The 19,687-nt window shown below is 54.8% G+C and overlaps 1 protein-coding gene across 1 annotated transcript; it reads right to left on the bottom strand.

Moving 5' to 3' along the window:
- Positions 1–1,526: 1,526 nt before the first annotated feature.
- LAMC2 (laminin subunit gamma 2) lies at positions 1,527–19,354 on the bottom strand. Its single transcript, XM_029964014.1, has 23 exons — positions 19,261–19,354; positions 15,018–15,206; positions 13,944–14,073; positions 12,970–13,068; positions 12,364–12,500; positions 11,796–11,918; positions 11,480–11,669; positions 11,041–11,153; positions 10,543–10,761; positions 9,600–9,779; positions 8,901–9,134; positions 8,542–8,678; positions 8,119–8,272; positions 7,791–7,996; positions 7,433–7,512; positions 6,819–6,956; positions 5,902–6,046; positions 5,581–5,730; positions 4,973–5,087; positions 4,686–4,885; positions 3,950–4,108; positions 3,762–3,861; positions 1,527–3,564 (listed from the first exon to the last, which is right to left on the bottom strand). Exons 1-23 carry the CDS (start codon positions 19,352–19,354, stop codon positions 3,314–3,316), a joined length of 3,543 nt encoding a protein of 1,180 aa, XP_029819874.1. The 3' UTR covers positions 1,527–3,313.
- Between the last annotated feature and the right edge of the window lie 333 nt (positions 19,355–19,687).

Below are 19,687 nucleotides of genomic sequence, written 5' to 3'. Positions count from 1 at the left end.
GGAACATGGACAAAACAAGGCAGGCCATGTGTCCTTGCAGCAGGCAGCATTTTAGGAACAGTAGCTGACAACTTCTCAGGAGGACATAGCCCTTCCCAGAAGGGAAATCATGAGGGACAGAGGTGATGTGACTCACCCAAAGGCCCCAGAAGAGGTCTTTCCTTGCCAGGGATTTCCCTCTGCACGGTGAGGTTTGTTCGGGAACTGTTCTAAATTCGGCAGCTGAGTCCCTCAGCAGCAGCTCCGGTGTCTCCAGGTGGTTGCGTACGTATTCCATGGGATGAGGAGATTTGGAGATGCCAAAGCAGAGAGGGTGGCGAGTGTGTGGGGGACTCAGAGAACAGGAATGCCTCTTTTCCAGGGAGGTCTTCAGCCAGCTGGAGCTGGTCAGCACCACCCCACTGAGCTCCCTCAGCTGACGTGCTGGGCGGGTGCCCGTGGTGGGACACCTCATCCATGAGGTAACCAGTAACCAGGTGTTGGACTCCACCCATTGTTGTCACACATTCAGGTTGTCAGTCTCCTCTCCCTCTCCACCCCAACACAGAAGGTATTCCACACAGCAGCCTCCCCTCCTTGCCAGACCTCACCGTGTTTCTCAGCTCCCAGCTGGAGGAGAAGCAGCAGTGGTGGCAACCAGCCTCCAAAACACACCCAGAGAGGCTGAACCTCCTGGGGGGGCAGCGCCTCTTGGAAGGGGCACGAAAGACAGTGGGTTCCCACTGAGGAAAAGTGGGAACTGTTTTACTGGGGAAGTAAAACAAAGGAGATGGAGAAGGAAGGAAGGTGTCATGTCTGAGAGCCACCTCTGATCCTCCCTCCCTCCCTAGGTACGCAGGATGGGACGTGGGGACGCCAGTGCTTCCCACCCCATCATGGTTAGGATGGCATGGCTTAGAGACATAGTGTTGTGGTACAGATGATGAGTATATTCTGTCTGACTAGTCTTACCTGCGCCTTCGTGTATCAGCTCAGCAAAACTCACTGATGGGGGGTGGGATGGGGGGTTTGTAACAGGTCCTTCAGCTCTGGGACCCATTTGGAAAAATGTATTTGGGTGGGTATGGGAAAAAAATAATCATCTGTGATGATCCATGTGACTGCCAGGGAGGTGAGGATTGGGGTTTGCAGGGTGCAGGGGAGGGGTGGGAAGAAGCTTGTGGGTCTTGGTCTTTGAACCTCCACTTTTAAACAGTGCAATTTGCTGAAAGAGAAATGAACTTCAAACGCCCTTTGGGGGAAAAAATAAATAAAGGGGGGAGGGAAAGGGGTTGAAGTTGTCATGCCACCAATTTCACCTTTGTCAAAAGTTTTGGAGCCTTTTTTTTTCTTTTTTTTTTCTGTTGCTATATGAAAAAAACCAGTCATTAACAAAAAAAACTTTATCAGTAAAATGTTTAAATTATGTAATAAACAAAACAAAACAAATCAAAGATGTTACTGGTGTAATTTTAAAACAGCCCCAAGACAGAGTCAGGACAAGGAGAGCAAATGGCTGGGATAACCCATGGCCAAACCCACCTAAATTAGGGAGCCTGAGAAAATAAACCAAGAGGCAAGATCCAGCCAAAAGTATTCATCATTTATTGACCTCCTCCCTTTCAAAAAACCCAACTCATGGAAAAATAGCCAGGTCCATAATACCTGTCCCTATGCAGTACAACAGAAGAAGGAAGACATGCCAGGGGCTAGAGTATATCTCACTTAAATAAAAGTGTAAGGCACACATAATACTTGGTATATCATTAAGTAAAAGCACAGATGCTGCTTTATCAGAGAATCAGAAATAAGGAGGGCTGAGTCCCCATAGAGTCCTCCTCCATCATTCAGGACCTCCTCTTTTACCACCACACAGGCCAGGGGCTTCAGCAGAGCTGACTTACAGCATGTGGTAGCAATTTTTTTCCCCTGCATGACATCTAAAGGAAGGTGGGAGTGGTGTCAAAATGGATCTGGACCCGCAGGAAAGCCACAGGTGGTGAAGGGAGCACTGGGGTCTTTGGCCCCACTGAGCTCTGCTCAGATGTACAATGGGAAACCCCTGTGGAGAACTACCTGAGCCTCTGAGAAACATCCAGCACATCCAATGCAGGAGGGAGGGGGGGGATAGGCAGCACCAAAACAGAGGCTGAAACACATTCAAGACATCCTCAATATTTTTACACCGATCAAATCGGGGTGCAGACACTGCAGTGGGATGGGACAGGGCTCTCAGACACAAGAGCTCACGGCTGCAGACCCCTAGAGAAAGCCCCCATTCCTGCAGAGTCCTGGAGACATCACCCTCCTTCTCCTGACCTCTGGGACACCCAGGAAGCTGCCTGGTACCACAGGGACCAGTCTTGTAAGGAAAGGTTGTGCTTGAGCATGTAAGGAGGTGGTAAGGAGACCTGTGTTTGCCCAGGAGGAGCTTTGACAGGAAAGCCACCCCTCAGGGGCTTTGGGACTTGCGAAGTGTGGGAGAAAGAATAGGGATACTCCTCCTGGCTGAAGGGAGCAGGTAAAGCAGGAAAGACTTTTCATCTCAGGAGCCCCTGCTAGCCTGGGATCTCCTCGTCCTCCATCCAGCACATCACTGTGAGCTCAAAGGCACCTGGAAGCTCTTTTTCCCTCCTCTTTAGTGAACAGTAACCACCTCACTGAGAAGCACTGTGGAAGACCTGCAGCTGTGTGAAAATGGTCATCAGTGCCAGAGCTCTAAGCCACAGCAAAACCACGTCAGCACCACTCCCAGGACGGTGAGGAATGGGCAGGCTGGGAGGAGAATGCCACAGGAAGCATCACCAGTGCCACAGCTCAAAACTCATCTCTCCCATCTGTCTCTTCATGCCGCTCGCTGAGCTACTGATGGTGAGGAAAACCTCACTGAGAACATGAGGAGGAGGTGGTGGTGGTGGCAGTGTCCAAAGTAAGGACAGAGGCTATGTGTGCCAGACCAGGAGAAGGGATCCACAGAGGGTGGAGGGTGGAAAACCTCTCAGTCATGAACTTCAGGCTCCGAACCACGCCAACTCCCAAGGCTGACACCAAGCAATGCCGACTTGCACCTCAGAGAAATGTTGTAGGAACGGGCTGTTCTTCAGCCAGTAGCACCTTCACAAACCAGGCGTCTTCTTCCTCCCACGAGCGAGGGACGGAGCACTTTGGAAAATTAGGGACTCTCCAGGGCCAGCATGACACTGAGCTTCATCTGCCATGCTGAAATTGAGGGTAAGGATCAGTTCAACACCGTCAAACGCAGCCAGTCCTGCCAGATTTGGGGAGGCTCTCCTGCCTTCAGCCTGGCAGGTGCTGCAGCCTTTCCAGAGCTTACTCATGGCAATTCAATGGCTTTTGTGTTGTAGCAGCCTGGAGGAAGACTCCTCTGGACATCCTCCAGGTTCTTTATATCGGCCAGGATCTCATCGATGTTGCTCTCCAGTGTCCGCACCCGGGCCTTCTGCAGCATGGCTGTCTGCTCCAGCTCAGACATCTCAGCCTTCAGCTGGTTGCTTCTGGTTTTGGCTTTGCTAAAATTCATCTCGAGCTGCTTCAGGCCATCCTCATCCACAGCACCAGGCTGGTCTGTGGAACAGAAGGAAAACAAGGAATAAGAAAGCATGGATGGAGGTTGAGGACTACATCTTTCTAGATACTTCATCTCCACCCTGATGCCCAGCCTGTCCACAGGCATCACCTGAGGCCAGCTTCCCACTAAACTCCCTAGACCCCAGTGGGGACCTGTCTCCATCCACATCCCACAGCGGCGTCACAGAACCTACTCATCAGGCGCAGCAGCTCTTCCAGGGCACTCAGCGTCTCCTGCACGGCCACCCCTGCCTGGCCAGCCTTGTCATGGACTCTCTGAGCCTCCTGAGCTGTCTGAAGGAGGAAAGACAGCAGCTGTAAGGTGCAACTGAGCCCAAAAGGCAACAGGGATGGGGACAAGGCAAGGGAGACAGGGACCCACCTCCTGTATCACAGCAGCATCCGCCTCAACCTCCAAGAGCTTCCTCTCAAATTCATCTTCTGCTTCCTTGGCCTCGCGCCGCAGGGCGGCCACTGCCTTCTCCAGGGCGAGGACACCATCGGCCGTCTGGTTGGCTTCCACCTTCAGCTGGGCAATCTCCTGGGGAAGGCAAAGGCACTTTCAGAGGGGCAGAGCATGGCCAAAAGGTGCACTGGAATGCAGAGCTGATGGAAATTCCTTCCATGGGGACCCAAAATGACCGCACACTGGCCTGTATCCTTCATGTTCTCCCACCAGTTGTTTCAGAGAGCTGTTCCCATGGCAATGGCTCAACCCCTCCTGCACACATCAGCAAATCCCTGGGAAATTACAACACACATCTGGGATATGAACCCACAAGCAGCAATTTTGGGACCTCACAAGCCTGCCAGTGGCTCAGGCTGTGGGAGGGGAAAAATCCCCTTGGTCACTGAAAGGCAGCTACAGTGAGATGCCACAAAGATCCTCATGGAAGAAAAGTGCCTGCAGAGATCTGATCTGCACACCCACTGATCTACAGCCAAACTTTGGTATCTGCAGGACCCACTGTAGAGAAACTTTAGCCCAGAAATCAATGCAGCAGGTCCAAAAGTTAACCCATCAGCCCCACCATGAAGTGCTAACCATCTCCTCTTCTTCCACTGTTTTTCCTTCCAAACTCTTTTCTGCCAGCACTAGCACTGGAGCCTGCCCTCACCTCCTGGATCCCTGTGGTGATCTCCTTCGCTTCCCCTGCAGCGCTGCTGGCTGCCTTGGATTCGGAAGCAGCGCTGCCCAGGATTGCTTCGGCTCGGTCTGTCTTCTCCCTGGCACTGGTGACCATGCTGCTGATAATGGGCAGCCTCCTCATGGCATCTTCAGCTTCCCTCCTCTTGTCACCTGCTTGCAGGTTGAACTCTGGAAGAAACACATGTGGGAATGAAGCTGCACTACCTTCGTGAGATCCCATGTGGAAACACAAGGGAAGGGTTTCTAGGATGTTACCCCTGAGGCTCTTCAGGATTTGTTCCACCTGGTAGAAGGTGGCATTGCCAGCGCTCATGGCTTGCAGGGCTGTGCTCTTGGCGAGGTTGGCTCGGGACAGCAGCTGTGTCAGCTTCTGCAACAGGTCAAAGGGACACAGCAGGTGGATGAAGGACAGAGTATGGGAGGATTGGACATGCCCAGAGCAGTCTGGGAGGAGCTGGGCTGGAGGAGAAGACCCATCAGCCTGTTTCCAAATGCCTGCTCTTGCCCCTGAATCAAGGCTACCACAACCTGCTGGCACAGCCTTGTGCTGGGGCTCCTCAACCAGCTCCAGCCATCCTGAGTCATCTTAGCTCTAATCTTTCCAGGAGTAGGTCTTCAACCTGCCTCACATGGAGAAGGTTTGCAGGTAAGACCCTGCACCAGCAGCTCCATGCTCACAGGGAGGTCTCCCACGGGCTTCAGAAGACCAACCCCAAAGCTGCGTTTCCAAGAAAGGGTACAATCCTGCTCCAGGCAGGCAGAGCTACCTTTGACAACCAGACTGGGATAGTGATGGTGCCAAGGGCATCCCACCAAAGCTCCAGCTCCTGGAGGACAACACAGCCCCCCAGCCAATCTCTTACCGCTCTCTCGCCCTCCTGCCTTCTCAGCAGCTCCTTGGTTTCCTCCTCCCAGCGCCCCGTGCGGCTCTGCAGCTGCTTGTACTGGGCCATGTAGGTGTCCACCAGGCTCAGAAGAGCACTGGCATCCTGCTTCAGCCGGGATGCCTCCCCCTGAAACAGAGACATGATGGGGTCCCAGCATCTCCCCAGTGCTCCCCAGGAACCACGGGCAAAAGGGTGAGAAGATGCATATCCGATGGCTCTCCAGTGGGGACAGAGCACTGGGAAGGGCTGAGCTGCTGGCAGAGAGAGCAAAAGGTCCCACAGACACAAAGCCCTCACCTCAAAGGAGCCGATGTCGGTCTCTGTCAGGCGGGACAGGGAGCTGAGGAGCACTAGGCTGCCCTGGTAAGCCTTGTCTGCCTCAGAGGCCATTCCGTCGGCATCAGCCTTCAGGCCTCCAGCCAGCGACTGCAGCTTCTCGTACCTGCAGGGATGCGGGACTGGAAAGCCTGGTACCAGCCAGGCTGCCAACTCCCCACCCCAGCATTAATGCTGCCTTCTACATGGACTTGTTCATGCTCTCCAAGGCCCCATGCAGATTTATCATGCAGGAAAAACCAATTGCAAACACCCCCTGCATCCCAGTCCCTCAGCCAAACAGGGCATCCACTGGCTCCTTACTCCTGCTCCAGGAACCAAAGGTGTTTCACACAGCTGAACCCCCATGGGCTCCACAGTGGCTCTGCTAATCTCTGCCCTACAACTGGATGTTTCTTCCTGCACATCCCAGTTCAGCTTCTTAACTTCCCTTAGGGCTGTTGCTTGCACCCCACTAGTGATGTGTGAAATCCCAGCCCCACCGTGGTGGGCTCTGGAGTGGCACCAGCCCACCACACAGGAATCATGGGGCTAAAGCCACCCTGGGGCTAAACCCAGCCCAGATTTGCAACCACATGGAACAGACTCTCCCCACCAGGAGTCTCTTCACAGACATGCCAGCTTCCCTTAGCTGCTGGCAGTTCCATAGGAGCACCGTGGTCTGTGTAGTGGGAAGCAGACGCTCCACAGACCTGTCAAATCTCCATCTCCACCGCTCAGATGTGCCAGTGACTGAAGTTCCAGCAGTCCCGCCTCCGAACACACACATTTCTGCAGCTCAGATGGGGAGGCAGCAAAGGGGACACAGGTGCTTGGCCACCCCTCTCCCCCCTCCCACATTCCCCCGTGACACACAGGCCAGCACAGCCCCCACTCACCTCCCAAGCAGCCCGAGCAGGGAGCCGGAGGCAGCCGCCTCTCCTCCGGCCGCCGCGCGCAGCAGCTCCAGCGCCTGCCCCGCGTCCTCCCGCGCCGCCCGCGCTGCTTGCTCGATGGTGTTGGCTGCTTGTGCGTGGCTGTGAAGGACAGAGCGGGGCTCGTGAGAAACATTTCCCACCTAGGTTTTCTCCACCAACTTCCTTTACTGTTGTATCCAGGGATGCTGGACTGCACCCTCTCAGGAAATGCAGAGTGTTTGCAAAAGAGATCCGTATTTTCCTTGTCCCTCCTGCGTCTCTCAAGAGTAGAGAAGCACCAGAGGGGAGGCAGATGCTGCCAGTTCCAACTGGACACACATGGGTCAAACTCTTATCACAAAGATGCTTCTAAATCACACCCAACTCCACCCTCAAAGGTAGCTGAGGACAACTCTATAGGGCAGCGAAGTCAGTCCAGCAGCTGCATCTTCCTCTGTTCCAGGGCTGGCACAGAGGCTTTGGCAGCTGCAGCCCAGTAGGTTCACAAGGACCCCCCAAATATTACCTTCTGGGCACCCAGTGGGATCTCAGTCCCACTCCCCTCTCTTTCTCATCTGATGGTGGGAGGAACTCACCTGTTGGCCAGTCTCAGAGCCTCCTGGGCCAGCATCAAGAACTGGTTTGAGCCCCCAGGAAGGCTTGAAACAGGAATGTTCTGAGGAGAGAGGAAGGCAAAGAGCTGTGAGTGCTTTTCTCTGCTCTCCATTCAGCTCGTCAGTGAAAGAGGCAACCGCAGTGTGTTAAACCCCCACCAGCCCCAAAGACCCCTGCCAGCACCTCTCCATGTCCAGGCTGCATGGAAAGGGCCACCAGAACATCTACACTCACAAAACAAACATAATATCTGGAATTCCTTAAATCCTTGCTCTCCCCATGCATTTTTTTTCCAGCCCTGAGCTAGACTAGGAGTGTGTCACATGCAGATGCTCTCACCGCCCGGCGGAGGGCAGCTCCACTGCTCTCCAGGTCCAGCCTCGCTCTCTCCAGCAGCTGCCGGGTCTCCTGCACCTGCCTCTCGTACTGGCTCCCGAGAGACCTCAGCCTCTCCACCGTTGCCTTGATCTCGCCCAAGCGGCTCTGGGAGCTGGGACCCTGCCCATTCATCCTGGTCACACGGCCTTCCAGAGACCTGTCAGAAGCTGGTGAGACAGAAAGAGGAAGGCTGAAGAGAAACTCATTACTAAGCAGAAGGGCACAGGCAGCAAAACTCTCCCCAACACAGCCCAGATGGCCCCATTCCAGGGCAGTGGGTGGGTGGTACCTTGCAGGCTCAGGGCTTCCCTGAGGATGGTCCGCAGCATCTCCTCAGCCACCTGCATTCTCCTCTCCAGCTCCTGGCTCTGGGCCCCACCACCAGCTTGCAGCCCTGAGAAAAGCAGCTCCAGCTCTGCCAGCTGCTGCAGGTACAGATCCACCTGCAACCACAGACCAGGCCATCAGTGAGCAGCACACCAAACCCACATGGAAAGACCAGGGTGGGAACCAGGTCCACAGTCCAGTCAGAGAAAGGAGAGCAACATGAGGGCCCATTTTTGGATGGAGCACAAGGGATCACTTCAGTGGGGTACAAAGCCAAAGTTCAAAATCACTCCTCACTTGAGGAGGACATGAGGAGACACTGAGGGTGAATGAATTGCTGCACCCCTTGCTGCTCAGGGGCCCTGGGACTGGCATAGATGCTCACCTGGGCTTTCACCTGGCTGTAGCAAGCCGGGCACTCACTCTCTTCACAGTTGGGACCCTCAAAGCCGGGTTTGCAGATGCAGCTCCCATCGCTCCTGCATTTCAGGGGCTCAGCACCAACTGAGTTGCAGGCACAGGCTGCAGGTTGGAGCAACACAGGTTCAAAGGAGTCTGTCCCCATCTCAAGCCTCAGCACATCTTTTCATCAACCCTCTCTCCCTGCTTTCCTCCCACCATTTAGCCTTGTGCTTTGGTTCCTGCTCTCTACTCCCACTTTCTAGCCTTGGCTTTTGTGGCATCCCCCTTCTCACCAAGCACTCAGGCACGGATTTTCCTACTCAAACAGTGCCCAGGTCTCACCTCTGCACTTGTCGGCGGGGTCGGGGGCCAGCGGGTTCCCGAAGAAGCCGTCCTTGCAGCGGTCGCAGTAGAAGCCGGCGGTGTTGTGGATGCACTTGAGGCACTCCCCGGTCTGGCGGTCGCAGTTCCCCACGGCGTTGGGCTCCACATTGCCGTTGCACTGGCACAGTTGGCAGGGCTGGGAAGCCACTGGGTCCCCAAAATAACCATCAGCACAGTACTCGCAGTTGTCCCCTGGGAAAGGAGAGATGAGACGCTCATGCTCGTGCCTGCAAGGCAGAGGCTGCCTCGCTGCTTCTGCCTCACAGAAACCCATCAGAGTTGGCATGACAGCATCTCTGCCCTCAGCACCACCACAGCACCACAGCCAACGCAACAGGCAGGCTCTCAAAAGCTGGGTGCAACAGCTGACATTGACTAAGTAATTTCCTATTTGGTTTTTTTCCCTATTTTTTATTCCCCTCCCTCTCCCACCCATCCTTTTTCCATCCACGTTGTGTTTAGATGAGAACCTCTCCTGGGGTGGGGCAATGTGTCTTCACAGCCCTTGGGGCTGAAGCACCCTGTCACAGGAAGGAGTGGCAGTGCCTCAGGCAAGCTGGGCAGAGAGGATGGGATGGATCCACCCAGCTCCAAGCACCCCTGCACAGAGAGTAGAAGCTCTGGGAAAAGGCAGAGCGGAAGCAAGAAGGGCATTACCAGCAGCTCCAGGAGGGCAGTGGTCACAGGTGACCTCCTCACTGCCTGGCACCACGGAGCAGCCCTGGCCATGGCCACAGGGGCAGGTCCTGCAGCCGTGTGGCTGCCGGGGGTCATGGTAGGAGCCGAAGGGGCAGCTGACACTGCTGCCCACATTTTCATCTCCAGAGTAGCATTCTCCTGGAGGAGGAAGGAAAGGGCTTAGGGAAGTTTACTCACAGCCCTGGTGGGACACCCTCCACCACTCCACCCACCGCAGCACACTCCAGCATCCTCCACGAGATATCTTAAGATTCCCACACCTGTCCATGCCATGCACCACATAAAATCATGGAGTGGTTTGGGTTGGAAGGGACCTTTAAAGGTCACCCAGTCCTACTGCCCCAGCGATAAGCAGGGACATTTTCAACTACACCAGGTTGCTCAGAGCCCCATCCAACCTGAGGCACTGTCAGGCTTAACTTTAAAACAAAAAGTCAGAAGAGTTTACTGCTATCAGGGCAGCAGGAGATGCTTTTTTCTCTCTCCAGTATGCATCATCTACACCCAATGTGATCCAAATGCATCTGGGTGCAGTGCTTCTAGGCTCTGGGGAGTTTTTCTAGGATGATCCCCCACATTCCAGCCCCCTGAGTCACAGAATCACAGAATCAATTAGGTTGGAAAAGACCTCTAAGATCATTGAGTCCAACCTGTGACCCAACACCACGACATCAACTAGACCAGAGCACCAAGTGCCATGTACAGTCTTTCCTTAAACGCCTCCAGGACCTCCACCACCTCCCTGGGCAGCCCATTCCAATGTCTGACCACTCTTTCTGTGAAGAAATTTCTGCAAAGTCAGTGCTCCTGACCCCCCCAGCTCAGTTCTTGGGACACAGGCAGCTGTCCTGCATTCCCACACACCCTACAAGCACTGCGTGGTGGCGGTGGCTCCTCTTACCAGTGTCAGGGTCACAGATTCCTCCCCCCTGGCAACTGCAGGGCACGCAGATGCTGAAGGGCCCTTGGCCAGGGCTGTCTCTGCGGTAGCCAGGGGCACATCTCTCACAGAACTGCCCCCCGTACGCTGCCGGGCACTCGCAGCGCTCCACCCACGGAGCAGGGACTCCAGGGATGGGCTGTGCCGACACCAGGGTGACATTGTCGATGTAGCCAGTGCCTGGAGAGAGGTACAGCCAGTCACCGGTGGGGGACAGTAGCTCCACCTGCAAGACCCCCACACCCAGGACCTGCTCAGGTAACACATCCTATTGCAATGTCCACAGGCAAATGGAACAGCCAAATCTGTTGCCACCTTGCTCAATCTCTTCATAATTTAACTTTGCCACCGTAGGGCACTTAATATCATTATTATTACTTTTACAATACCTTTTAGCAAAGGTGTCTCCAGCAACGAGGAGATGCCAACCTCGTGCTTGCAAGCTCTCCTCACACTTACTGTACTCCCCAAATGTGGCTCGAATCCAGAGGGCTGTCAGGTTTCCCAGCAGCCTGCGAAATTCCAAGTGATTCAGCCTCGGGCTCCACTTGCTGCTCGGGTGTTCATCCAACCTGCCGTGAGAGAGGGGAGAAGTGGAACCAGTTTCAGGAAAACAAGATGCCTCCACAAGAAAACGTGGTAGCCCTCGCCCATCCTGAGCTCAGGGCTTTGAGGAACTGACCCCCTGCAAGCGACCCCAAGCCAAGTACCCAGCCCAAACTCAAGCCAGATTTTCTACTGCCCCTCTCACAAAGTAACCCCTTTATCCAGGAGAGATGCCCCTGAGGTGGATCCAGAACAAACCAGGCAACCATCTGCCACCTCCAAGGGATCACAGCTGAATCCAGGAGCCATTCTTGCTCCTCCCTACCCCAAACACCCCAGCCTCGCCCTTTACCTGAACGTGTATGTATGGCTGACACCGCAGGGCAGGACCTCCCCCTGGGGTAAGAAGGGGGCAGTGACTCTCAGGCCATCTCCTTCCAGGATCACATCGTGTGGAGATGGCTGGAGTCCCCCTCGGTCCAGGCGGTAATCGAAGGAGAGCGTCTGACCGTAGCTCAGTTGCTGGTTCCCAAGGAATTTCGCTGCAAAGCAAAGGAAAGGAAAACTAAAGGCTTAAAATCTTGCCTTCCTCCTAAAGGCTCAGTTCATGGGATCAGACTAAGCAAAGGGTTCACTGTCACCTCTGCCCCCGGCAATGCCACACCTACCAGGTGCCACAAAGTATATGGGCTCCGATCTCCTCGCCGCTATGAAGGCATCCCGGTGGCGTGGGGACCACTGGAGCTGGGCTGGGGAGCTGCTTGCATGGACACCTTGCCAGCCCTCAGCACCTGGAGCACCAACAAGGAGCCATCAGCGGGGACAGGGAAAGTGTTTCCAGGACTCCAGCAACTTTCTTCAGCTGTATATTATCAAAGCCCTCCAGCTTCCTACCCCCAGCTTCTGAGGGGGTAGCACAGGTACCCCTGTGCCCACACATCTGTACAACTGCCCAGATGGGCACAGAGGCTTCCTCCAAGTGGCAGGGAAGACATGCTGAATGAAGCTTATGCTCCCCCAAACCTTACACCCTACTTCTGCCTACAATCAATTCATGCCACCCATCAAAGCAGGGGTGCTGCAGCCATGGGCAGGTTGGATGACGACCCAAGGAGCATGCGTAGCCTGGGGCTGACTCCCAGCAGGGCTGTGAACAAGGGAGCTCCTCCAGCACATCAAAGAGAAGGGCTGGCAAACACCCCCAGGAGTCGTGGGGATGTCCCGCTTGGGCTTCACCTTGCTGGAAGGTGGAGGTGATGTTGTGGACACTGTGGTTGTCCGCGCTGACACACGTAGCCGAGTGCCCATAGCAGAAGCAGGGAGAGCATCCCATGGGGTTTCTGGCATCCAAGTTGTAGAAGTGTCGCTTGCACCTGGGAAAATGCAAGAAGGTGACAAAGGTAGAGTTCATTTTCTCTTTTTACTGGTCAACATAAGCATTCTTTTAATGACAACTGTGCAACACAGCCATTGCCACAGGTCATCGCCAGGCTGAGATGGCAAGATGGGCATGTGCAAATGGCTTCCCACTGCCATAGGGCAAGGTTAGAAGGGATATTGGGAAGGATTTCTTCCCTCTGAGTGTGCTGAGGCCCTGGCACAGGTTGCCCAGAGAAGCTGTGGCTGCCCCGTCCCTGGAAGTGTCCAAGGCCAGGTTGGAGCTTGGGGCTTGGAGCAACCTGGGCTAGTGGGAGGTGTCCCTGCCCATGGCAGGGGACTTGGAATTGGGTGATCTTCAAGGTCCCTCCCAGCCCAAACCATTCCAGGATTCTACGATTCTGTGCACTGCCAGGGAGATGGAGGTCATGCCATGCAGTGGTGCGGCAGTCCCCTGACACCCACCTCTCACAGCGCTCCCCGGCAGCGCTCGCCTTGCAGACACAGCGGCCGGAGCGACAGTTCCCGGAGCTACCGGCAGGGTCACACTCGCACTGCAGGCTCCTGCAACAGGGACAGCAGCAACCTCGACCTGGATTTCCAGCTCAGCCTGGGAGCTCAGTGCCCCCTGCTATCATAGAAGAGAGCAGAGAAACACGCCCAGATACTATTCCCATGCTGGAAGGGGAAAAATAACCAGCAGAGCCATCTCTGTAAGGAAAACCTGCAGCGCTGTGGGTACCAGGCTGAGACTGCCCAGCACACCCCAGAGCACCTGACCCACTCACAAGAGCAACATGAAGCTCTGCTGAGCTTAATAAACCCTGGCTGAGTTTAACAGATCCAGGCTGAGCTCCAACAGGCAGCAGCGCCCCAGGGAAGCTGCAGAAGGCCAGGTACAGCAGCACAGCTGCAGGCAGTCCCCCTCACCCACACCCTTTGCCTGCCTGCGGCCCCAGAGGAGCAACAGTGAGGTGAGGTCAGGAAGAAGAGGACACAGCACTGAGGAAGTCAGAGAAGAAATGCTACTAAAGGTTTTTAAACAGGGCATCGTGCAAAGGAAGGGGTTTATTTTTGCAGGCACATCTCCTTGTGAGTGGCACCGACACCAGGCAGGCCCACAGTGGGCAGGTTCTGTTTTACATGGCCAAGCCTGGCTGTCACCTGTTTGGCATTATCTGGGTAATAAGACAATGTGCCTCAGTGTGTGGTTAAGCTCAGATTTTGGTGCTGTTGCAGGACAGTGAGCTTTTGCATGGAGGTCCAGCCCCGCTGGAGCCCATTCTCTCCCAGCAAGGTTGGCTCAAGGCCATCGTTGTGCTGCCACAAAACAAACTCTGCCCTTGCACAGGGTGTTTTCAGCCAGCTCGGGTGCTGGGAAAGCTCTGGGGGCCAGCCCTCCTGCTGTCTCCGTGCCACTGAGGGAGGTCAGCACTCACTGCCCGCTCCTCCGGCACCCGGCCTCGGACAGGGGCTCAAAGCCCGGCTGGCAGCGGTCACACTTGTCCCCCATCACGCCGGGCTTGCAGCTGCACCGGCCGTAGCTGTCACACTGTGTGCTGAGGGAGCCTGCGGAGAGAGGGGAAGGAGAGGTTGGGATGGGCCCAATGGGACAGGGGGTAAAGCACCACACCATCACTGCAGCAGCAATCCAGCCCCAGGGACAGGTCCCCACCTGAGATCCCCACACAGGGCTGAGACACCAGGTCTGGATGTTAAAAGTTGTTCCAGTCTCCCTGGGAGACTTGGAGGAGGTAAATCCCAGCAGGTATTGACCAGATGCCCAGGACAAGGATCCTCTTCCCTACTCTAAAGGTCAGCAAGAAGAAAAAGATGGAGTCTAGGGAATTTTTTCTTCTTTGCCAGACCCTCTGCTAGTTAGACATCACTGGAACTTGATTTTAGTGCCTTTACAAGGAACCCATGGGGCTGAGGGCCATGGCAGGATCTTTGGTTTCCAACCTACAGGCAGCTGTCCTGCTGCCAGGCCATCCTTGTGCCAGGAGAGCCGAGGGGATATGTGCCATTCCAACCCCTTAAAGCCTATTGCTCTGTCCTCTTGCCAGTTGTTTTTGATGTGCAGGTAATACTTCTAGTGGTCCTCCTGCACCAAGAGACCAACAGCCATTTCAAGTGCAAAGGTTGTAAACTCAAAGAGAGGAGGTTTAGATTGGACATAAGGAAGAAATGTTTTATAATGAAAGTGTTTGGACACTGGCACAGGTTGCCCTGAGAAGCTGTGGCTGCCCCATCTCTGCAAGTGTTCAAGGTCAGGTTGGACGTGGCTTGGAACAACCTGGGATAGTGGAAGGTGTCCATGCCCATGGCATGGAAGGAGATCATCTTTAAGGTCCCATCTGACCCAAACCTGTCTGTGAGTCTGTGATTATTTCAGAGGGCAGGTGGGTCTTGTAGCCTCTGGTCCGGTGTGTAGGGACCAGAGCCTTACCTGCCCAGGTGCTCCCCTACAGCCCTGAGCAGCCCCTGTGCCCTCGGGGCTGTCGTGCACGTACCCCAGGGGTGGCAGTGGCAGGGCAGGCAGCACTCCCGCTCCCGCCGTCGGAAGAACCCCTCCTTGCAGCGCTCGCAGCGGGCGCCCTCCGTGTTGCCCCGGCAGCCAAGGCAGCGGTACCCGTTCCCCGTCTCCCGCAGGAGCTGCCAGTCGAAGGCACACTGCCTGGACATCCCGTTGCAGTCGCAGACTGGGGAGAAGAGAGCAGAGAGACATCTCAAACAATGCTTAGAGATGAGGGTACCAGTTGTAAGTACCACCCTGAAGGCCAAGGAATAAGCCCAGGCGGTGCAAATGTCCCCTTCTCCTCTGCTAATGACAAGCCCTGTCCCCATGTCTCTGCTCTTGTTCCCATGTGTCTGGGTTCATCAGCCACCCCTGTGCCACCAGTGCCCACAGGGTGCTCCGCATCCTCACGCTGTGGAGCGATGTCCCTTTTCACTGCCAACATGGTTCAGGATGGACAAACCCCTCAAGCCAAGTATGGCATGGCCAGGGATGTCCTTCATCCTTTCACGGGACTTCCAATGAGGATTTTGAGTAAGCAAAGATGATTAAACAGCCCCCCAGATCTTGTCCTGAGGAAAGTATTGGGAACCTTACTGGAGACTTCAGGGAAAAGGGAAAGATCCCTGAGGTTGTGTTTTGTTTCACCCAGCCTCTGACCAGGCGTGAGTTCAGGAGGGAAAACTCAACCAACTTCGACCAAGTCTCCCCAGCCAGTTCTTCCATGCAGGGAGTGGCCTGTGATCCGAGGCACTTGGCAGAAGTATGCCAGCCAAGAGGGAGATCGGCAAGAAAGGTTTTGGCACAGGTCACCTACCTCAACCTCCCTGTGAAGAAAAGCTGCAGCTGCCCACATCGCTGCATGATGGATGCCAGGAAGAACAGGCATGAGACTCTGCCTCCCACTAGAGCCAGGACAGGCGATCCCTCTGGAGAGCAGACGGGCAGGTACCTCCCCAGACATGCCTGCTCCAGCACTCCCTTGCTTGTCCAGGTATTCCCTTGAAGGCACCTCTCATCTAAGGCCTCAGCAGCCAGTACTCAAGTGTTTAAGCCTGAGGACCTTTATCCCAGATGCATCTCTCAGTGCCACAGAGGAAAGCGAGCACAGCTGAGAGGATGGTTGGCAAAGACAGGTAGGAGAATGAAACACGCCAAGGGAAAAAGCCTCAGGGACCCCTCAGGGACGCAGAACCTACTGAGAAGGTGCTCTGAACCACCCTGATGCTGCCATGGGAGCCTCGACCTCCCTCTGAGGAACTCTGTCCACTGCTGGTCTCCTTGGGATAAGAAAGGTGGTCCCCAGCTGCCCACCTCCCGCTCAGGTCACCTCTGAGAGCACGGAGAGGTGGAGGAAGTCCAAAAGCAAGCAGAAACCTGCAGCATGGATGCAGACAGCACCCTGTACTTGACACACACAGAGGCTCCTCCTTCCCAGTGCTCTTCTGACACAGCTCAGCCCCAGGATACAAGGTCCCTGTCCCTCTGCATCTGTGATTCCCAGCACCAGGCACAGGCTCCTGCGCCCAGTGCTCACAGCTGGGCGCTGCCCTCCCTCCCTCCCACACACCCATCGGCACCCACATTCCAGACGGAGGCACTCAGCCCAGCCTCTGCCAAGAGCAGAGGTGACCTCATGCACCAGCAAACAGGGAGAGAGATTTTTCCAGCTCTGGCAAACATGGCTCTTCCCTCACAGCCTGGCTGCCAGGAGACCGAGATTCAGCTACAGCTGGGAGGGGACCTGTGGGCACAGAAGTCCTTTCCCCAGGGCGTGGGAAAGCATCCCCAGCCTCAGTGGGCATCACCAGTGACCCAAGGACATGGACAATACAGACCAAGAGCAACAGCATGGGACTTTCTCAAGGTCTCTGTGCTCACCTTCACCGTGGGAAGATCCCACTTGGGGTTGATCCCACTCCCATCCCTCCACACTGCAGTGAGATCTCAAGTTGGAAGGGACCCATAAGGATCTTTGAACTGAACTCCACCCACGCATCACCCTACCCTACCTCTATGTAATCCGGAGGATTTACTGGGTTGCTAAATTACAGGCGTGAGCACTATTCCCCCAGGGAATGAAAACCTTTTTTCAGGTGTTGCTCTCTGGCTGCAGCACGTTAGGAGCCAGTTCTCCTGGCACAGACTCAGGTCTCACTAATCCAAAGCCATTTGAGATGCTGCGGCAGGTTAGTGCCATCACCCCACCAGTGTGGCTGCTCCTGGTCTTCTCTTGGAAACCTGAGAGCTCAGACAGGCTAATCCTTATCAAGAGCAAGAGGTGGAGCACGTAGGAACTGCTGGAAAATGAGGACCAACTGAGGACAGGATCATTTCTATATCCAGGTGCCCTGAGGCTCTGCTCTGAGATCATCCATGCAAAAGAGCAGGCTCCCTAGAGAAGCTTTGCAACTGGATTTCTTCAGTGCTACGTCAGGATGCAGGAGGTACATGGAACGCATCCAGCAGGACATCATTCCCCCTGCTCCCACCCAGTAGAATAAAGCATGAAAAATGCTTGATTGCTGTGATGAGATGAATTCCCACATCAGAAAGGCTTGGAGAAGGAGACATGCAGCTTCAGGCCTCTTAAACTGTCTTCTTAAATTCACAAAACCAGAAAATGAGGCAGGGTCTGAGTGGAGCAGATCCAACAGTGCCGTACACAAGCCAGCCTACAAAGATCCCTCCTTCCATCAGGAGATCAACAGAGCTTTGCATGCAATGAAGCCTCCACATCAACACAAGCCATTCCCTGCTCCATGCTCTTGGGACAGCAACCCAGAAGGCTGTCCAATCTGCTGTCCAAGTCTGGGTATCCCCATTGCCCAATTCCTTTCTCACTGCAGGAAGACCTGCCTGGAGCTCCATCAGCATTGGCAGGGACATACCCCACACCAGGAGCCAAAACCCGCTGTTTGGTGCCTTCTGCTTTCTAACACCCTGAGTTAAACACCTTGTTGGTGCGATGGAGCTCTGACCTCCATATTCCAGTTCTTCCCTGAACCCTGGGAGATCTCTTCAGCCATCCTGTGCTGCCACACACAAGACTCCACAGGGATCAGAGTACAAGTGTCCTGACTGCTGCTCTGCTGGATCACACCTGAACCCAGTTTGACTTGAGCACTTTGCAGGCAAAACAGGATTACATGGGCTAATTACAAGCCCATATCTAGAGCTGGGACTAGAGAGAGCACAGGAGACTAAATTACACCACCAAGCCCCCTCAGAAAATCTGCTGCAGCATAAAAACATGGCTGGTATCAACCATCACTTTCACACACACACAGAAATAGGTTCAAGAGTCCATGGAAAAGGAGCAGTTTCCCACATACTGCCAGGAAGGAGGAAGAAAGGAACCTACGCCAGTATTTTTAAACTTACACGTAATTAAGGCTGATGTAATAATTAACTCAAGTAGCATGTAAAGCAAAATAGGTCTTTTTTTTTTTTTTTTTAGAAAAAAACCTAAACCAAAACATTTATTCAGCACTTATTACACCCCTGTTGCACCACACTTAAAACTGATAAAATCCAACTTCAAGCCCAGTAGCGTTCAGAACACCAGTAATGCAGAAAAAAAAAGAATTAAAATCACTCAGTATTTACAAAATATAAGTGAAAACCTGATTTTTGCCAAACATACTATAGGCCAGTAAAACTGAAACCCTGCTATTGAATTACCACTGGGCTGGACATGCTCAAGCCTCCCTGCACTACACTCTCTGCTACAATTGCACTCCCGAGAGGATCTGCTGGATTTTGGAAGCTCATCATCAGTCCATGGACCACAGGAGACTCGTCGTCTCCCACGGGGTGCAGCAGGGCTGTGGGCACCTTGTGAGCTCCACGGACTTGCACAAACTCCAAACATGACCATGCTGCTACATCAAACTGGGTCCTGGATGCTTCCAGCTCTTCTCCGGGCTTGGGGAAGGTTTTGGTTACAGCAGCGACCGCCTGGGCGATGCTCATGCTCACACCCACATGCCACCCCAGCAGCAAGGCTTCATACAGAGAGCAACAACGTAACTGCACATAAATAACTTACTGAAAGGGATGCCAGTGAAAAAAACAAAGTCAAAGTGCTCATGGGATATTCAGCCCTGGAGGAAACGCTAAGCCCAAGGGCGGGATGGCAGAGCGCCCTGGCAGGGTGCTGTGCTCCCAGACAGCTCCCAGTCACCGGACCGGAGAGGCTGCGAGCGCGCCCGCACGTCCGAGCGGGACCAGCCGACCTTGGCGAGGCCTCACCTTCTCCTTGCTGCTGGGCTCCCGGGGGCCGCGGCAGCAGGGCCGCGGCCAGGCAGGCGAGGGCAGAGCCAGCGCCATGGCATGGCTCGTGCCGGAGCCCGGGGCGCCGGTCCGGCGGGATCGCGACCAGGGCTGCCCGGTGCCTTGTTTGCCCGTGTGTTTTTTATCGGCTGCTCCACCTGAGTCACTCCCAACAGGAAGGAGCACGTGTGCCGTGGGCTGACTCACCGCGAGCGGGGAGAGCCCAGCCCAGGCAGCGCAGACAGGAGCCCGCCCCATCCACAGAGCACCCCGAGGAGCTTCTGCCTGCACCCTCCTAGGGCTGATAGCTCATGGGTAGGGGAATAAAATATACCTGCAGCCCCTGCGGACGCCCCTCCTGCCCGTCCCACTCGCCCACCTCCATCCCAC

The sequence above is a fragment of the Manacus vitellinus genome, unplaced genomic scaffold (genome assembly GCF_001715985.3).
Source record: "Manacus vitellinus isolate BGI_N305 unplaced genomic scaffold, ASM171598v3 scaffold_68_pilon, whole genome shotgun sequence".
NCBI classification, from domain to species: Eukaryota; Metazoa; Chordata; class Aves; order Passeriformes; family Pipridae; genus Manacus; species Manacus vitellinus.
This window is presented reverse-complemented; position numbering and strand designations above follow the sequence as displayed.

Bases quoted from the DNA above. Each gene is read 5' to 3' on its own strand.
- LAMC2 (XM_029964014.1), bottom strand. From the start codon at position 19,354: ATGGCGCTGGCTCTGCCCTCGCCTGCCTGGCCGCGGCCCTGCTGCCGC. The intron at 11,919-12,363 runs GTGAAGCCCAAG...TTGGTGCTCCAG, and splicing joins CACCTCCACCTTCCAGCAAG to GTGCTGAGGGCTGGCAAGGT. The intron at 6,047-6,818 runs GTGAGTGGGGGC...GCATCCCTGCAG, and splicing joins CTGCTCGGGCTGCTTGGGAG to GTACGAGAAGCTGCAGTCGC.